The sequence below is a fragment of the Sinohyriopsis cumingii genome, chromosome 13 (assembly GCF_028554795.1).
Source record: "Sinohyriopsis cumingii isolate HCF-2022 chromosome 13, ASM2855479v2, whole genome shotgun sequence".
NCBI lineage: Eukaryota > Metazoa > Mollusca > Bivalvia > Unionida > Unionidae > Sinohyriopsis > Sinohyriopsis cumingii.
In genome coordinates, this window is record NC_142973.1 from 62,969,588 (window position 1) to 62,988,623 (window position 19,036).

The following is a 19,036-nucleotide window of genomic DNA, read 5'->3' on the forward strand; positions in this document are numbered from 1 at the left end:
TCTGAATCTCTTCACTCCAAACAAGTTTTTATATATAAAAGTTTAAACAGATAATATAAAAAAATCGCCTAATTGTATATCTTGCTGCCAACAAGGAACACCAATTGCAATTTGTGACATTGGCGAAGCCCTGTACGATCCCTGAATAAACTTTTTGCACATTATATTGTGTACTTTTAAGAAGAAAACACTATTTTTTTTGTGTACAAGAAAAATACATATGAAATTTAAGTAGCCACACCACAATCGCCTTGTATTATTCATATGCAATCTCTTCCCCAAAATGATGATACAATTTTTACATTTTTTTTTGTACTTTCAAGAAAGATTTTTTTTTTCATGTACAAGAAAAATGCATCAATATGACATTTTTGGAGCCACACCATGACCATATTATATCTGAATTCATGTTATTATGGAGCATGCTATAGTGGGGGTCACACTGTATATGCATGACACTAACCAGCATGTGTTGAAAATCCATGAAGTTAGAGTTGCTAACACTGCTGTAGGAGAGGCCATTTTTAAATTAAATGACAATGAATGTAAAATAATAAGAGAAAAAAAAGGGAGCTCTCTTTGACACAGCTTGATACCTAGACCAATATGGAAAGATATATTTCTGATATGATAATGCTTTGTGTGCTCCAGGTGAAGAACAGTGCCAGACTTGGTGCTAATTATAAGAAGAGGCCCAGGGCAAGAAACTTTTCTGTCAGTTGTATTGTCTTGAGAGAAGAATCCTGAATTTGAATTCCAGATCTTTTCCATTCTTGCTGAGAAAAAATATGGATGCTACTGTATCTTAGAAAATAAAACTAACTAAGATACCTGATAATAAAAAGTTAAGACCATTGAAGAAATAAAATTTGTGTACATTATTTCTTTTGCTATTTTCTCAGGAATAAAATGCATAAATCTCGTCAAAACTAAGCCAAGAGTGAAATTTTGAGACATATGAACATTGGGTGGGACAGGTGATTTTTCTAAAACAAAATTTGATTAGACCTGTGGTAGATGGGGTTAAAAATATTGCAGGTGTCATTTGTGTTCATCTTTGTACCCATTTGTTACTGGATACTATTGTTCAAACTTCCCAAAAGAACTTGTTAAATGTTTCTCACCCAGAAAATTATCTTTCAGCATTTGCATTACGGTGCGTGTCAGATGTGCTTGGTGGTGTTACTATGTCAGTAGATGTCATACACCAAAATGACTAATGTTTATGTGGTACGGACATTGAAATCAAAGTCCAAGAAACATTTCTGTTTTTCACAAACTTGCCAATAATCTTTAGTAAATATGACTTACCTGTAAGCATTTTCATTCACAACAATAGTTCGTAATACCTTTTGCACTCTGACATCTTGAGTTACATAACTTCAACCAGTTGGATTGTTCACTTCACCTATGCAAATTGGCCTTACATTCTGCCCCACAGCATTCTAAAAGGTGATAGATAGATCGACACCCCAGATATTCTCAGGCAGTTAAGTAGCTTGTGAAATGGTGGTTGTTTTTGTGTGACCCCTTATCTTTACACCACACATCTTCACATGTCATCAGGCTGGTTCTACGTACAAATGGTGCTGATGTGAAGTCCAGTATGGTCTCCACAGCAACCATATAGAAAATATTTTATCACTTTTCATTCTGAATAGAAAATCATTATATTTCACCAAAAATCATTGTACATTGTCTACTTGGTCTAAAATGAAAATGTGTGATCTAAGGTTGATATGGGTTGAATATGGCTGCCATAATGTCCAGCTTGAAAATCTTGTTATCACTACTTGTCCTGGTATCACAAAGGGGTTTTCACCAGAAGACTTCTTAAAAAGTTTTGTTGCTTGTAAATTAAAATATTGCTGTTCTAACATCCAATATTTGGCCATCTTGAAAATCTTAATATTAGTACTCTTCTTAAAGGGAAAGTCATTCTGACAAGTGGTTTCATCAGAGGAGTTTTGTGGTGTCTACTTAGTCCTGAAACTATTGTTATCTCTCTTTTCAAATACATGGCTATATCAGAACATGTGGTTCTCACTAGTAGACTTCTTATTATTTAACGTTGGTCCTTATCGAATATGGTGCTAGTCATACATTTAATATGGCTTGTTATGTATATTTGATCTAATTTAATTGTTTGTAAGTTTCAAAATCTTTTTATTTTTAATTTTGTTACATGTCAAAATAATGTGGTTTTGTTTACTAGGAATATTTTCAGAAAATAGTTTGACCTTGACTCTTCAGTTGTAAACACCTAAAGCTGACGTAGTTTCCGACCTTGATTTAGAAATTCAGTGAGAGAAGTAAACTACTTTTTATCTTATTCTTAGAGTAAAATGATCGGTTTTTGACAGGGTCATACTGGGCCTACTTGCTTTTAGATGTAAATACTTCTCGAAGATTCTGAACAGTTTACCCTCATCCGGGAATTTGTTTTGCGTTTCAAGTTACTGTTTAATCTTTGTTTATAGACATTTTTCTCAGTTTGGGCTTAAAACACCTGATGTCAAGAAGTTCGTTCGTTTGTGATCAGTTTGGGAAGTACATTTTAATGTTTATTTGAATTATTTGAATTGAGAAGGATTAATTCTTTTTCCTGGAATTACATGTGTGTTCATCCAGAATTCTTTGACAAAGACATTTTGTTAAATTTTATTGGGAAATTCAAACACTGGAATAACACAGAACAACAGCACAATACTGGCTACAGTATACGTTATCACCTTTCATCTTGGATTCTTTGTTGGGATTTGAATTCATCAGAACATTTCATTATTAGAACTTCTAAAATGTAATACGTGGATTATTCTTTGATTAATTTTGGATTTGATTCTAAAACCATAAGTTCTTATTTTTTCATTTTTTATAGTATTTTTCCAGGGAAATAAATTATTTGTTAAATTTTTCAAAGCTTGTTGTTTTCACTTTCTTTTGTTACTGTTTATTCAAGCCTAAACAAGTAACATGAGAGCTGTCATGATGGCTTTCATGAAAATCTTGTTTGTCACTATTCCCCTGAATGGATCATTATGACATGGGATTCACAAGGAGGCTTCTAATGATGTCTGGTTTGACCTAAATGAATATTGTATCAATCTTATTCCAAAGAAACTGAAAGTTAGCAATACTTCTGAGGAAAAGGGGTATAATCTAATAAAGTTGTATAAAATATTTTTAGCAACAGTAACATCCCAGTTTTAAGCTCGTGACTCAGAAACAAAATGACTCTTTGAGATTTTGATGTCAATGGTCAGTTTTTAAATCTATTGAAAATCTGCCGGTAAAAATGTACTTTTGGTACAAAACCACAAAAATTGATGACCACAAGAAATAAATGAAACCACAGAATTTGGGTGCAAGTATTATCGGCTCTTCAGCTCTTTTTGGTGTGTAAATGTTTATCTGATTTACAGCTGAACAATGATCATATGGTTTGCAATTTTCAAACATTTGCAAAAGCACTAAGGAAAGAGCTTAGATCCATTGGACTCAATTTCTTTATGATCTGTCAAGTGTATGAATCCCTATGTAATTGATAATGTAAAACAATTCATCATCCATTTGGCTCAATAAAAAAATGTGTAGAGTTTAGATTATGTTGAAAAGATTTAAGTTACCTGCATGTAGTATTTTTGTGGGGCTGGTTGGTCTGTATGGATTGAAATGAAGCATAAACTAGAAGAAAAAAAACATCATTAAGTATTTTGATCATAGTTACATCCTTATAATTTTTTCCACCTAAAATTAATTTTTTTTCAATTGTTTTTTTTTTAACAAGAAAATGTGGGGTTGGTCAAGTAACCAGAACCATACATACATTTTGAGTTGCCCTTTTGTTTAGAGTTACCAAGTTTTTCATTTTTTTTTTCAGTGGAAAATAGCCTAAAATATCATGAACATGAACGAGAACCAGAGCCAGAACCAGAGGAACCAGAAGTACATGTCAAGCCAGAATACAATAACAAGGTTGAAGCAACTCCAAGGCAGAGTAACATTTATCCTCGGCTCTGTCACATTATCAAATGGCCTGATTTTAATGGGTATGGCTTTAATTTGCATGCAGATAAAGAAAATAGACAATTTATCGGGCAAGTGGATGACGACTCTCCAGCTGAGGCAGCTGGCCTCAAAATGGGAGATAGGATCATAGAGGTTAATGGTGTGAATATTGAAAAGGAGAGTCACAAGGATGTGATACAGAGAGTGAAAGATGGAGGCAATGAAACCAGGTTCTTAGTTGTTGACAAAGAAGCTGATCAGTACTACAAAAATAACGACATCCAAGTCCGAGGGGATCTCCCAGAAGTCAAATATATTGCCACACCTAAAAGGGGTATGCTGTCCACAGTTTTTATTTTTACCTACAGTTCAAGATACTGCTGTATATTCTGTTGTCTTCACTGTCCATTTCAGTGGCTGTGATCACATCATTATTGTGTGTTTGATTAGAGATTCACATTTTCAGGACTTGAAAGTAATGCCAATTTGTTAATATGAGAGGAGTAAGTCGGCAGATCACTAAAAATCTGTTGCATCAGTAGACTTTTCAACAATTTGGATTAAAGTTGTGTTAGATGTACCTGATAAATAACATGGCTAGGCAGACCCTTTCATGGTTAATTGATCTGTTGTGTTAATGTAGTATCTGCAACGACATGTGCTTGGCAAGATATATATGCCCATGATAGAAATGGCCAAATGTTTAGTGTGCATACTGAATTAACCTGCCACCCAGTTCCAATTAAATACTTTTAATGCTAACGATACAAATTGATTTAGTATCAGGACAGTACCTGTTCAGTTGGGTATAGGTTGTGTTTGCTGACTCTATGCATTGTGCAGAATTCTAGTGAATAACATGTTTTATTTTTGGATCAGTTGTTGATTTTTGCTGCATTTTGAAGTGACATTTGGTACAGTGTTAAAGTTCCTGCAAGGTGCTAGAATTCCTGTGAAAATGAGTACAACTGGTTGAAATGTGTCCCAGAAAGGATTCGATTTTGTGCACTTTCTACACAAGAGTGTTCAGATCAGTGAAATTAGGCCTAATTAGTAAATGTTATTTTTGAAGATCCTGTGGATCAATGAAATAAAATCTTAGTTTAAATCCTTTTTAAAAACTATTATTTGACCAAATTTAATGCGCAAAAACCATTAAATAAAAAGATATATTTAATTTATATTAACTGAATTTATTGCTGTATGTTTGACATTTGACTTGGCTTTTTGTTTATCCATCCCTCCCCAACACACACACAGATTCTTGTTAAACTGAAGTTGGGTGCATAATGCGGTCAGCAGTAATGTAAACAAACTATTGCATTATAGCAGGGTTCTGCTGGATGCTGAAATCCATGTAAAAGTACACATACTGTACAGTTTTGGACAAATGAAACTTTAAATTGCTTTAAGTTTCCCTTATACACAAGATTTATTTCATTGTAATTCTTATTTATTTGATTTGGTCTTGGACTGCAACTTTCAGTTGTGGCAAACCCTGTATTATGAGTGAGGGCTGTAATTATAATTAATAGTAAAATGATTGCTAGATTAATGAGACTTTTAAATTTGATTTCTTGCATATTATGTGAAAGCAAATGATAAAATAACCATTTTTGTCATTTCATGTACACAACCAATAATAGTTTTGAGTTCAGTGACAAACATACTTATTTAAATTGTTACCATCAAAAGGTGGTGATCAAGCCAAGTCACATGGTGCCCAGCTTTGATTTAAAGTTAACCAATGTTTTATGTTATACTTTTGTTTCACATGTGTAGCTTGCTGCAATCAGATCGGATGCAGCTGAAAAATACCTGATCCAACTGCTTATTACATTGATGAAGAAAGGTAGTTTCGATTAATCTTTGTGCCATCAATAGACAATGTCAGCAGTGGTTTCTTCTTTAGATATGTTACCTGATCATAGTACATCAGGAGTTCATCCATTCCCTTGCTATTAGGGTCCTCCCAAGCTTGAGTTTAGCAACAGATCCCATCCATTTATCACTTCTGCTTCTGCAAGGAAACATATTCTTTTTAGAATCCTGCAAAAGCAAATCTACTTGTTCCATTACATCATTCAAGTGTAGCAACATCATGTAGAATCTGTGAGATATATACTTTGTCTGTTTCTCTGAACAGTCTGTAATTTCACTTAATGGGACTATTATGCAAATGACATCAGCTTTCGTTGCTTAGAATGGGCCCCCACTCGCATGGAATCAGTCCTTTGTTGTGAAAGCTCTTTCCTTGCCTAAGGGGTTAGAGTATCCACCTCAGATGCAGGAGGTCGAAGGTATGAACATTTTGGCTGAACCGTACCAATGACATAAAAATGGTACTAACAGCTGCCTTACTTGGTACTCAGCATTAAGAGGTTGGTGTTATGACTGATTAGCCTGGTGTCAGGATAATGTAACTGGGTGGGGCATGATGCCCCAGTGCTAGGCATCACTATAAACTGGCACACTGCAAACATCATAGTGATATGACTAAAATTGTTAAAGTAACGTTAAAATCAAAAACAGACTTGCTGTTTCCTTGTTCAACCCTTTGCCACCAGAACATATACAGTGCCCTTTAAAGCTTTTAAAGTCAAATATATCGAGCCAGTTAGAAGAAGATATTGTTTATTTTACTCCTAAAAGAGACAAGAACAAATCTTAGATCAGTCTGTATCATCATGGGTACAATGTGTTATCTGCCATGTGTATAGAGAATTAGCTTAGACCAAATTAGTTTCTTGTCAAATGGGAGATCCCTCATATCTGACTGCCACCTAATTAGGTTGACTACGTGTAACACTTGTGCTTAAAACATGCTTGGGATGGTTGGATTTTGCGAGATAATGGTTGTAATGTACTCTTAATGTATTTTGATTGGGTAAGTACATGTATTATCAATGAAATATTTACTCCCAAAATTGGTTTTTCCAATTTCATTTACTCACTTGCAAATGTTTTTTCTCCTGAAGGCATGGCGAGATTATGGAAAATGTAACAGTTGGAATGTGTGCTCTCACTGGTCAATTGATAATGCTCTTTCGTCTGCAAGAGTACTTGCTCAGAACACAAGTGGAGTAATAACCATTGTGCCCCCCCTCCTCAAGAAAAGCACTTGAATGTTGTTAAAACATGTTTAGTTGCATCTCAGGACAGTGAATAACTGATAAAAGGATAAGACATGCTCTTCTTTTGCTACCATATGCATCAATTTCCCAAAAACAATGTGCATCCAAAATGTCTTAGCTTTGTTGAATGGATAAAGAACAGTGACAAAATAATAATAGTAATAATAAAGACTCTATTTAATGATGGTTACTCTATTAGTTACAGTTGATGTCATGTACAGATGATTTAAAGATATGCATCTATATTTTCAGAAAACAACCCATACTTTCCCCGTCTCTGCCACATTTGTAAGTGGCCGGAGTTTCAAGGTTATGGATTTAATTTGCACTCTGATAAATCAGGACAGTTTATTGGTAAAATTGATGATGGTTCACCTGCAGAAGTAGCTGGATTGAGAGAAGGCGATCGGATTATTGAAGTTAATGGTGTTAACATTGAATCAGAGAACAACCAACAGGTAATAACCAGGATAAAGGAAGGCGGAGATGAAACCAAATTACTCGTTGTTGACAAAGCTGCAGATAACTATTACAAGAGCAACAACATCATCGTTAAGGGGGATATGCCAGGAGTGAAGCATCTTACATCAACAAAAAGGGGCACGACAGGTTCGTAACTTTGAGTTAAATTAAAAAAAAAAATATTTCAGTTGTTTATGTAGCATATCCCAAAAGACAGTATACTTATTTGTGGTGTTCTATCACAACTGAAACTACCTTCAGACACATAGGACAGTATGACAGGTTAACCTTATGCTGTGTTCAGTAATTATTCAATTATTATGTATATGGCATGCATGCATCATGCATATGACAGGACATGGCATATATGCATCATGCATATGACAAGACCTGCATCATTTACACTGCAGAGCTGAATCAGCATGAAGATAACCAGTATAGGTCAAGATTATATGCTCATGTAATAATCATTAATCATTCATGACTATTGGTTCAAGAAGAAGTTGAAAATTTGAATAAACATTGAACTTTTGATATTTGATATTTCAGGAGTAAAGGAAGTAAAACAAAATTTCACATTGTAGAACTGCACGTCTTGGTTATCTTTGCTGATGTATGGGGATGGGGGGTGGGCAAGTTCCACCTCTGTCCAGACTGTTATTTAATCCCATGAGGAATTGGCTTAAAGATGCCAGATTTGGGAAGGGGATCATCCCCACCCACGTATCTCTCTAAATCACTATGGGCTATGGAGCCTTTCACTGCAGGGAAGCGATAGGCCCTTTCCCTACATGCAGACATCATTGTTCTTAAGGATTTTGGCTTCGATGTAGTGATGTGGTTCCTGCAGGCAGTGTACCTACATCATCTTGTGAAGTTGGGTCAGAAAAGATGGAGGTTGATGAACCTTTTTCGAAAAAAAACATTCGGCAGGTGGAGAGTCACCCTCACCCACTCACTGCTCCCACTGCTAAGGTTAGCCTGTTAATTCCATTGTAATAGTTTACTGGTTCAAGATTTCCCTTTCCTCTCCCTCCAACCTCCCACCCCTCCCCCTCACCGGGCAACAGAGAGACATTGGGTCACATAGTTCTGCCTCTTTGGAGAGAGCAAGACAAATGACGTCCTTTTTGTCCTCGTCGATGTGCACAAGTTTGATACAGAACAGGCCAATATGGTACCTCTTCCCTTTGAGTCCCTTGCCCCATTTCATCCATTGTTTGGGGGGGAGGGCCAAGTGGTCTAAAGCACTGTCAGTTACAGATCACTGCCATCTCACCTCTGTCTGCGTGGGTTCGAGTCTAGGATTCGGCCGATGTGGATACGTGAGAAAGCTTTTCAGTAGCTTCTCGTGGGTTGTGGTTCTTCCTGGGGTTTTCCCTGGTTCTTCCTCCACCATTAATACTGGCCACCGTGCATAGTCTATCGTGTGCTGAAAAATGGCGTTAAACCCCACAACAACCACCACCCATTGATTAAGGTAGTAGAGGAAGAAGAGAGCTGGTCTTTTGACTGCAAAAGAGGTTTACCCAGAGACCTGTGTTCCAAACCTTCAGGTACTGTTGATTCTAAAATTCTTTGCAGTTTGGTTAAGCAGTTTATGCATATTCATGAGAAACAAGGGAATCTCTGTGCATATGGGAGAGCTTACCAGTCCTTTCCCAGATTGAACCTGTAACTCCTGAAAATTAAAGACCACGAGGTTCAAGGGCCTGTCTAATTTGTTCATCGTTGGACGATGTGATGAAAGTCGTGTTTTGGCACTCTCATTGCTTTCTCCTTTCCTTGTTAGGACCGCTTTGGTGGCCTAGCGGTTAGAGCGTCTGCCTCAGATGCAGAAGATCAAGAGTTCGAACCCACAGCTGAGTCATACCAAAGAATTGCCAAAAAGGTACTAACAGCTGCCTCGCTAGGCACTCAGCATTACGATGTTAGTGTTAAGACTAGTTTTCCTGGTGTCAGGATAATGTGACTGGGTGGGACATCATGCTACATGTCTGTAGCATGATGCCCCAGTGCTAGACATAGCTATACACTGCCACACTGCAGACATTGTAGCAATATGACTGAAAAATTGTTAAAGCTACATTAAAAAATCCTAATAATACATTAACAATACACACCTGTCCTTGTTAGCCTACCAGTGTGAAGGCTTTTTCTCCTTGGGCTCAATTATCATTGCTCAGACTGTGATTTATGCAAGTTATATCCTGCAGTAATCTCCTACTCTTCAATGGGGGTGAGTATTCCTTGTGTTTGTTTTTCTTTGCCAGTTGTGGGATCATCAGTCTCCCACCAAACTGTCACTTCAGCTGTGCAATAGCGTCGGGTTTGGTGTTATTGGTTGGTAATAAAATGTAATGGGGGGATGTTTACTAATTTTTATGATACAGTACTTACCTGTTGCTATTGCAGGTTCCCTCCTCCCACCCCACCCGTATGTCCCACTAAGTTAGCTTGCTCCATAGGAAAAGAATTAAGGGGCATTATGCATGTGCAAGTGTCTGTTTGGTATCCCAAGAGCAATCCATTGTTCTGTAATCTTCTGGTTCACTCTAATGGGAGTACACATTTTTGTCATATAATTTCCCACCCAAAAAAGTACCAGCTGTAAAGTAGCCACAGATAAGTATTGCATCCTTAAAATTAGTTTTACACCCACCTCTTCCCCACCCCAAACTATATCTTCAATCTGTTTGAAGTTTCCTGGTTTAACTGATAGGTCAGGTGCCCTTTACCATGGTACAGCCAAGTTAAAGGTTCACCTAGTTCATGCACATGCAAGAAGCAAAGAATATTTGGCATGTTTGACTGCACTTGGCAAAATCTAGTGATAAAGATCATAATTTTGCTGTAGCAGACACCCACCCTCATCATTAAAGACTAAATTGAATAAAGAGAATTTGTTAATTTGATGTTTTACAGCACACAATACAAGTAGCTTATTTAGAGCAACTGGAGTTAATTTGCTTGCCCAGGGACATATAGTCACAGTAGCTAACTCAGGCTGATCTGATTATAGGATATGAACCTGCACCTTTTTAACTCCTTAACCCCTGGCACCCCGTTTACGTGGCAGGAGGTAGTAGCCTACTGCCAAGCTCTAGCGTCAAGGTCATGCATGATACACTTAAGTGGGTGGTATTATAGAAGGTAGACAGATGTAGCTCTACAATGATACCAAATAATCAGGAAGTTCTAGTTGCACTACAAAATACAGAGGGAAAAAACTAATTTTTAGGTCCCAATTTTTTTCTGCCCAAAATTCGCCTATGGTTGGAATCCGATTTTGTGTCATGTTTTTAGACTTTTTGGCCTCAGATCTAAGGCAGACTGGTCTGAACTGCACACAGACAGATGAACCTTTACAAAAAGTATAATAAGATGGGCATTTGGAATAAAGAGTGGTCTCAATATGAAAATGATGGGTCCGTTAATCCTTTACCTCATGCAAGCGCCTTTGGACGCCTCTACTTCATTCGCATACAAGCGCCTTTGGATGCCTCTACCTGATTCGCATATAAGTTCCTTTGGGTGTCTCTACCCGATTCTCATACAAGTGCCTTTGGATGCCTCTACCCGATTCAGCCATTTTGAGCAGGTTTTCGTAGCGCCACCTTCGGGGAAAACCCCCTATTAGATACTACATTCATTGCTGTGAATGACCATTATGTCAGATCATGTGATCGCTGTTTATGCTCTGGTCGAAATCTGCTATTTAAAGAACTGGGTCGTATTATCCACTCTCCAAAATGAATGTCACAGATTTTATTAAGTACTTGCAGAGTTTTCACGATTAGAATCACAACTATGAAAGCTTTAGTAAATTAAGTAAAGGCACTGATATTGGTGTAGGCAGCAATTAGTTTTTATAAATTATCAAATTCAGATGACTTAGTGATGTAGACACAGACAAAGCAATTATAAATTTTGAGTATGAGAAATGGCAGCTACAGTTGGTCACGTGGCTTCACTGACTTGATGTTGAACGAGTTCTCTCAAGATTTTAAAGCACATAAAAAAATTTTTCCATGAAAAATAATTTACAGCTATAATGATCAGACTTTAATCTACAATTTTTCTATACATGTGATGTGTACCAAAAATGTAAAATGGTTAAAATTGCTGTTAAATGTAACATACACTACACTGCTTAACAGTTAACAGGCAGGCCTATGTGGATGGAGTCGAATAGGTAACATGTTCTATTTATAGCGCACTGCACTGGGTGGCTTTGCTACGTATGTATCGAAGGGCTAAAAAGCCATATACTCTGAGGTAAATGGTTAAGCAATAAAAAGGACTCCAACTTTTACCCTTCTGCTCATGCGCGAGCAAAATAACCAATGAAAAACGATGTTTCTAACACAACTAGGAATTAGGTTAATGGGAAATCACTTGGAAGTCAATGTATTAGGATGTATTCAGAAATCGTCCACAAAATGTGTTTCCTACTCGCATTTCACGCAAAAACAACAAAAACATCCAGGGGTTAACGAGTTTATCCCACAGCTTCTCATTTGAGTACTGCCCATTGTGTTGCAAAAGGCATGAAAACCATTTTCTGATTTTGAACTTGACAGATACAACAAATTATGTGAAAATTGTGTCAGTTTTTATGGATGCACTGACTTAAATGCATTTATTGCTGACCCCCTTTCTGAATCCAGTCAAAGGTGCAATTTCATTAGTGTTTTAAGCTATGGATCAACAGACAGTGCCATCCTAGAATAAGAAATTGTTGATATATCCTATCTTTTATTATGTAAAAAGGTTCTCCTTGCAATTTAGTTGGGAAAGAGATGGTTGCTTCAGGAAATGCAGATGGAATTCTTGTTGGCATAAAAATGCTTTGACCTTAGTGTATTAACATCTAAAACTTAACACAGAACTTTAGTCAGTCAACAAGCCATCTCGTGCAAATTTTGATAATGCCTCAGTTGATATAGGAAATAGGTCGGGTGTTATAACTGAGGAGAAATCTGTAATACTTTAAGCAACTATATTACTTGTAAGCTTGCACTGGCTGCTGATAATGTACGTGAATTGGTTATCATACATGAGTAACTCTGAGGGTACAATAAAAGGGATGGTTTTTGTTGTACCATTTATCCCTAAGAGAAAGAATGGGCTTAGTGAAATTGCACATGTGCTTGACTTGGAACTTGCTCACTTTTCGGTTAAGCAAATACTATGGTTGTCTAGCAAGAAACAATATGCTCTGAATGCTGTTGGAAAAATGGCAGACTGTAATATCCATGTGCAGCATGACATTACAGCAGAACAGATATTTTGCTTGTTGTACAGCAGGCTAACAAAAAATTTGACTTGGGGTGCAGTTTGTTTCATGGGTTTCTTTTCTATTTGACTAAATGGCAATAGTGACAAAGCTATCAAAGCTATTTCAATGTGCAATTCAGATCGATCTGCTTTAGATCTGAGGCCAAAAAGTCTAAAATCCAGGCACAAACTCCTGTTCTGACCACCGGCAATTCCAGGCCTTAAAATTCAGATCTAAAAAATAACTTTGTTCCCCCCATGTGTTTTGTAATGCAAGTAGAAAGTCTACATTATTTGGTATCATTGTAGAGCCACATTTGTTCACTTTAATGTAATACCACCCACTTTGTTACATCATAAACACTGTTGGTATGGAGCTCAGAAGTAGAGTACAACCTCATGATGCATAAACATGGCACATGGGATTCATGAGCTACTATAGCAGAATCATTCCTGAGATAGTCTGCTATAGCAAGATTGCACAGGTACTTCTGTATTATTTCACCCTCTTGCAGTTCATATGAGCGAGGTTTTTCAGCTGTATTAAAAAAAGTTTGAGGCAAGACAATTTCTATCACCAACTACTGATATTGTTAAAGGGTCCAGATTTGCATGTCTAAAGGGCAGATATACCAATAGCAGGGTGGGTGCATTCATCAGAACAACATTCTTGATCTGCATATGCACCAGACCAAGGCAGATCACTGACGGGACAGATTTCAAGAATCTTGGAAAATGAAATTAATAGCCCAAATTTACGAGTAATGTAATACACGAATGTGAGGTTACCCCAAAAATATTGTTTCCCCTATTGCATTGTTTTGTAAAATTAAGGTAGGCAGGTTATTTTTTTAACACTATATATATTTATTGTGATTTTTTGTTAAAACGGGGGTGTGTGTGCTAGATTCGGCAATGAGAAACTGGAATGGTCAGCCAACTATAAACATGCATATTTTAATTTTGGCTTAATGCATAATTATGTTTCAGTTTTTATCATGTTCAGCATTGATTTCACTCCATTTTATTAATCCCCTATGACTGTAAACAAAGGCCATTATGGACTACTGGACGTTTTATTACTAAGATAACTGAAGAAAAACCTCATTCCTTAGAAATACATACTTTATTCATTAAATGTCTTACATTTTAATTGTTCTTTTGTATTGCATTTGATGTTCCCGACGTTAACTGTGTATGTTGGACCAGATTCCTCGCAGTCTTACATATGCAGGACATGCCACTCTTAGACCCTGTTTTCAAGTCCTGAAAGTTATATGATGCCACATTCGATCAGTATGAATGGTCATTTCATTCAAAGCATCAGCAGTTCTGTACACATTTGAAATGATACTTGATCAGTGTTAGATCATTCTCTCAAATAGAGCCATATGATCGAGTCAACGGTGGTCATTTATTTTAAAGATGTTTGACACATCTAAAAAGGTATGAGCAGTATATTGATGAGTGAGATCATGTCTGCTATCTCAATTTATGTTTTGCAGTGTTCACAAAATTTCCCATCACATTTTAAACATAGCAGTTATAAACTAGGGAATCAAATACCCAATCTATTAAATTCTTATCTTGAGCTCTGCTTTATAGACAGCTACTGTATCTACTCATGAGTCCAAATGCAAACTGCACACAGATCTGTTAATACATCAGGCACTGGCAGATATGGGTCTGTGCAGTTTGTTAGGAGTAATAAGTAGACAATATAGACACTGATCTGCATGTACATTATGCTCTGGCTGATCAGGATTTTTGTTGTTTGCAGTTTTTCTCGACTTATAGGCGAGTATACATGGCACATACCAGATCTCCCCTGTGAATGGCAGGTTTTACCATGCCAGCAGTGATGTGTAATGTCAGCAATGTTATCATAAATCTTACCATAAATCTTAGGATTATATTGTTAAAATTGTCCTCACCATTGTCCTTGTGAAGATTCTATGTTAACAGTTTTTAAGGTATTTTATGTTCTGCATCTGTTATACTGAAATTGAAACTTTGTTATGATATTACTTTAGGTGGGAATTTTTCTTGGGCGATTTGGAATGGGCATGGCCCCATTATTGGGTGGGGAGATAGGATCATTTGGGAAGAAACGTTAAAATATAAGTGCCGAAATTGGTAATTCTGCATGATCTTGAAATATTTGACATTTGGTTTCAAACCCATTTAGATTAGGAATGGGGACTATCCCTTAGGGCCTGCTTTTTATCAGTAATTAGGAATGGGGACTATCCCTTAGGGCAGCCTGCTTTTTATCCGTAATTCAGTGTTCATTCCAGTGGATCACAAGCATCACAAATATTCTTAACCCGTTTCATTTTTATTTTATTATACTGTCACTATAAGCCACTCAGGCTGTGAGCCTTCTGTACTGTGAATTGTATTTTTGTGCTTTGAGTAACATTTCCCTTCAAGAATTTATTTTGAACATTTGAGGCTACATTATTTTTTGTTTCTCTCAAGGTTGTTGCTTTGGGCATAATGCTTTCTCTTTGCATTTCTATCCATGCACATTGAATGAGAGTGCTTAATTTGTGCCCATGCTATCAAAATTTGCAAGATGTTTCTGTTAGCCAGAGTGATTACCATATGCTTCTTTGGTACAGAGTGCCATCTATTGAGTGAGCAAGTCCTGAATGCATTTTATTCTCATCATTGCTGTCATGATCTTTTTGTACAGGGGCACATCTATGAGTGCTTAAAGTTTGTACCGTGATATATTGGATTCCTCTGTCTTGCTGAGACAGAAATCTGCTGAAATACACAGGCCAGACAACTTTATGTTGAACCTTTGCAGTGGAATAGTGACCCTCGCATCTGGAAGGAGGGGGAGTAAAAATCCCCATCAAACAACTTTTTTGATTGGGAGGTTGCCCAGAAATTAAGCTTTTCAAGTGGGGATGGGTGGCTAGAATTCTTGTAACACAGAACCTTTGTAAATAATGTGTTTTATTCGTAGTAGCAGTAGGATCGGTATATCCTTGTTCTGAAAGGTGTAATTTTTTTATCACTGGGCTCACTTGTAGATCTTGACTGTTAAGGTATACAGAAAGGTGGAAAGGTGACCACATGTATGCAGGTACATGTACATACCTTGAGCTGGTCCTTCTGATGCTTTTTTCATGTGTTTATATGCAACCAAACTGCCTGTTTGTTCTACTTTGTATTCTCACTCATAAGTACAAACTCAAACTGCAAACAGTAAAGATCCTGCCATAGCATACTGTGCCTGCAGGGTTAGGGTCTTTGTTGTTTGTTCTAATTATTACTCATAGCAAACTGCTATGTGACAGCAGAGTTGGGTCTGTTCAGTTTGCAGTTGGATCTGTTCATTTTGCATTTGGACTCAACTTGTTAAAGAGTAAACGGAAATTCTGATTTACACACAATAGACTCCTGATCATGAGCCACTGGCAAAAATCTGCAGTGTTCATTTTTCATCAAGTAGCCTGGCGATACATTTAAAAAAAAATAAAAAAATGCATAAACCTGCATAGTCACTAATTGCAAGCCAGAGTACTATTTTTTCAGAAAAGTTTACCCATTATGACATTTCGTACTGATTGAATGAACCAGTTTCTCTTTCAAATGCAGTCACTTGATGACCAATAAAATGCGCTCTCATTGATGTGGTACAGCTTGTTTTGTTGTGTTGATGATGACGTAATTGGCTAATCCATCTTGCTTAGAAAAGAGGAAATCCTCTTACATGCAGTCATGGATAAAAAAAAGAAGCCTATTGGCTTACGATGAAGATAGATTTTGATCTTGTGATAGGAGATAGATCAGGCGATTTGGATCTACAGTATTCATAACTGGTTTTATTTTGCATACAGATACACATGGTACAAATTTGAGAACATTTCCCAAGGCCACTTGCTATGAATATATTGAAAGCTAAATTATGTCACATTAAGTTAATTGGTACATAGAGTATGCTAGAGGCCTGTGTGATCAGTTTGGTCAATTGAAATCTGAAAATACATTGTTCAAGTCCACTAGGGAGAGACCTTTTACATGGAACCACATTTCATGTATACAGTGTAAAATCTTTCTCCCTTTTTATCTTTCTCCAGACACACCTACACATCCATCCACACACAAACACCTATTTTTCTGTTCACTTGGACATTGGCTGTAAATAGTGCTGTCATGGAGAAGCAGGTGATTCACAATCACTCCATGATGGCTGATGTCAGAAGTATTTATTATCTCTATGCATTCCTGTTTTGAATAAGGCAAACATTAATAAGCTGGGCTGGGCTGGGCCAAAAAAGACATGCGGCACTATTTAGTCTATACTTTCTACCTACTCAAAAGGGGGTGGATTGGGGTCCTTTCATAACCACTGCAAAAGGAATCAACTTTTTCTTTGTGATGCTGACATGGGCAAAGACAAAAGATTGGTGTTTGAATAGATTATACCACTACTAATATATATATATATATATATATATATATATATATATATATATATATATATATATATATATATATATATATATATATATATATAGGCACTAATGCAACAATCATGGGATACTACAGATGTAACATCACAATACATATTTTAAGGTTGTACACATGTTTTCCCCCATATTACTGTCATTTAAATCCACAGAATTTTTACAGTTAACAAGCTGTAATATAATATTCTCAATACCTGTGTGATACACAACTGGTGGAGCTTTGGAACAATTGTGTTGACCAGGTTATAGTAAGCTGCAAAGAAAGTGTTCCTCATGACATGGATGATGGCATTTTAACTTTTACTAATAGCAGCAATCTTCGCTACTTCCATGGTCTTTGTATCCCGCATCACCGTTAGTGCAAAGGTATTATTGTTGTCACCTGAAAAAAATGCATTATCAAATGTAAAATATCTACTTTCCTGACATCTACAGTCTCACTCATTTTTTTAAAATAGAAACACCAGGTATTAAGCAAATCTATATTATGTATATTATTTTCCAAATAATAGTTTTGTAAGGAACTTTAGTTAATGACATTTTAATACTAAAACCCTATGATCGTACTGTGCAGTGTAAGATAAGTGATGTATAATGCGACCATCAATTTCATGCATCAGTAATTAAATACCCCCCTCTTTTTAAAGCTCTAGCTTCACAATGAACATCTCCATCAACCAGGAGTTGAGAAATTGATTTTTGCCGGGCTTTACATGCTTTGCTTTTAGTGAATTACTTCCTAAATCCCAAGAATGATCACTGAATGCTCTAGAATTTTTCTAGACAAGCAAACTAGGATCTCCATTCCCACCAATGAAACTTACACGAGTCAACACCTGGCATAAATGTACCATATATATAAGCATTAATTACCATCATTAAATTAAAAGGAGTGAAGAAACCTATCACAGAGTATATGTCCCCCCCCACAAAAAAAAAATTCAGAAAAAATATATTGAGTCAACAGTGTTATATGTATATACTAGTTAACAATAAGGAAATAACGGTGGAATATAAAATGTGGGAAATCGTTATCGCATGTATGGTAGCCTGAGACAACATTTGAACTGTTAACATAAATTCACACCCATTTTTTTTAAGGCATTGTTAGTTATAACAAAAATGGCTATGGTTTATTTGTCAGACAGTTGCTAGTGCTTTCACGCACTGTAGAAGAGACGGTTTCTTTGAAGCATGTCGAAGAGGTTTAAGTCTAACCTTCAGCTATTGTATAGAATATGAAATTGGGGCACATGGGGAGGGCAAATGATGCACTCCACGTGGAGAAACATCATGTCCTTTTTGAGAATTTCATGTGTTTTCAGATTCAATCTCCCTACATGGCTTTTGAAAAGATTTATTGTTTTCATGACATGCTAAAATAACTGTACGGTATTAACTAAATTTATTCAACAACTATTTGAATTCTGTGGAAATTAAATAATTTTTCCCGTACATTTTAAACTTCAACACAGATGGGTCATTTTTCAATGGAACAAATTCGGATTTCTTGGAACTATTGGAATTGATAGGACTTTTAGGAAATAGGAATTCATTCACCATTGCTGTTAAGTTAATTTGTATTTTGAGAAATAAATTATTTTCAATTATGCAAAACTTGTTTGTTTTGCTATTTCTTATTGTGTAGTTTAAGTCCCTGCAATT

General features: G+C 36.4%; 1 protein-coding gene across 1 annotated transcript in view; it reads left to right on the forward strand.

The window, feature by feature from the left end:
• The window catches only part of LOC149785707 (Na(+)/H(+) exchange regulatory cofactor NHE-RF1-like), a 61,726-nt gene that overhangs the window by 1,816 nt on the left and 40,874 nt on the right, over nt 1-19,036 (forward strand). The window contains exons 2-3 of the mRNA XM_089979574.1: nt 3,881-4,342; nt 7,395-7,751. Coding sequence (XP_089835700.1) covers nt 3,881-4,342; nt 7,395-7,751 — 819 coding nt within the window. The remainder of the gene's footprint in view (nt 1-3,880; nt 4,343-7,394; nt 7,752-19,036) is intronic.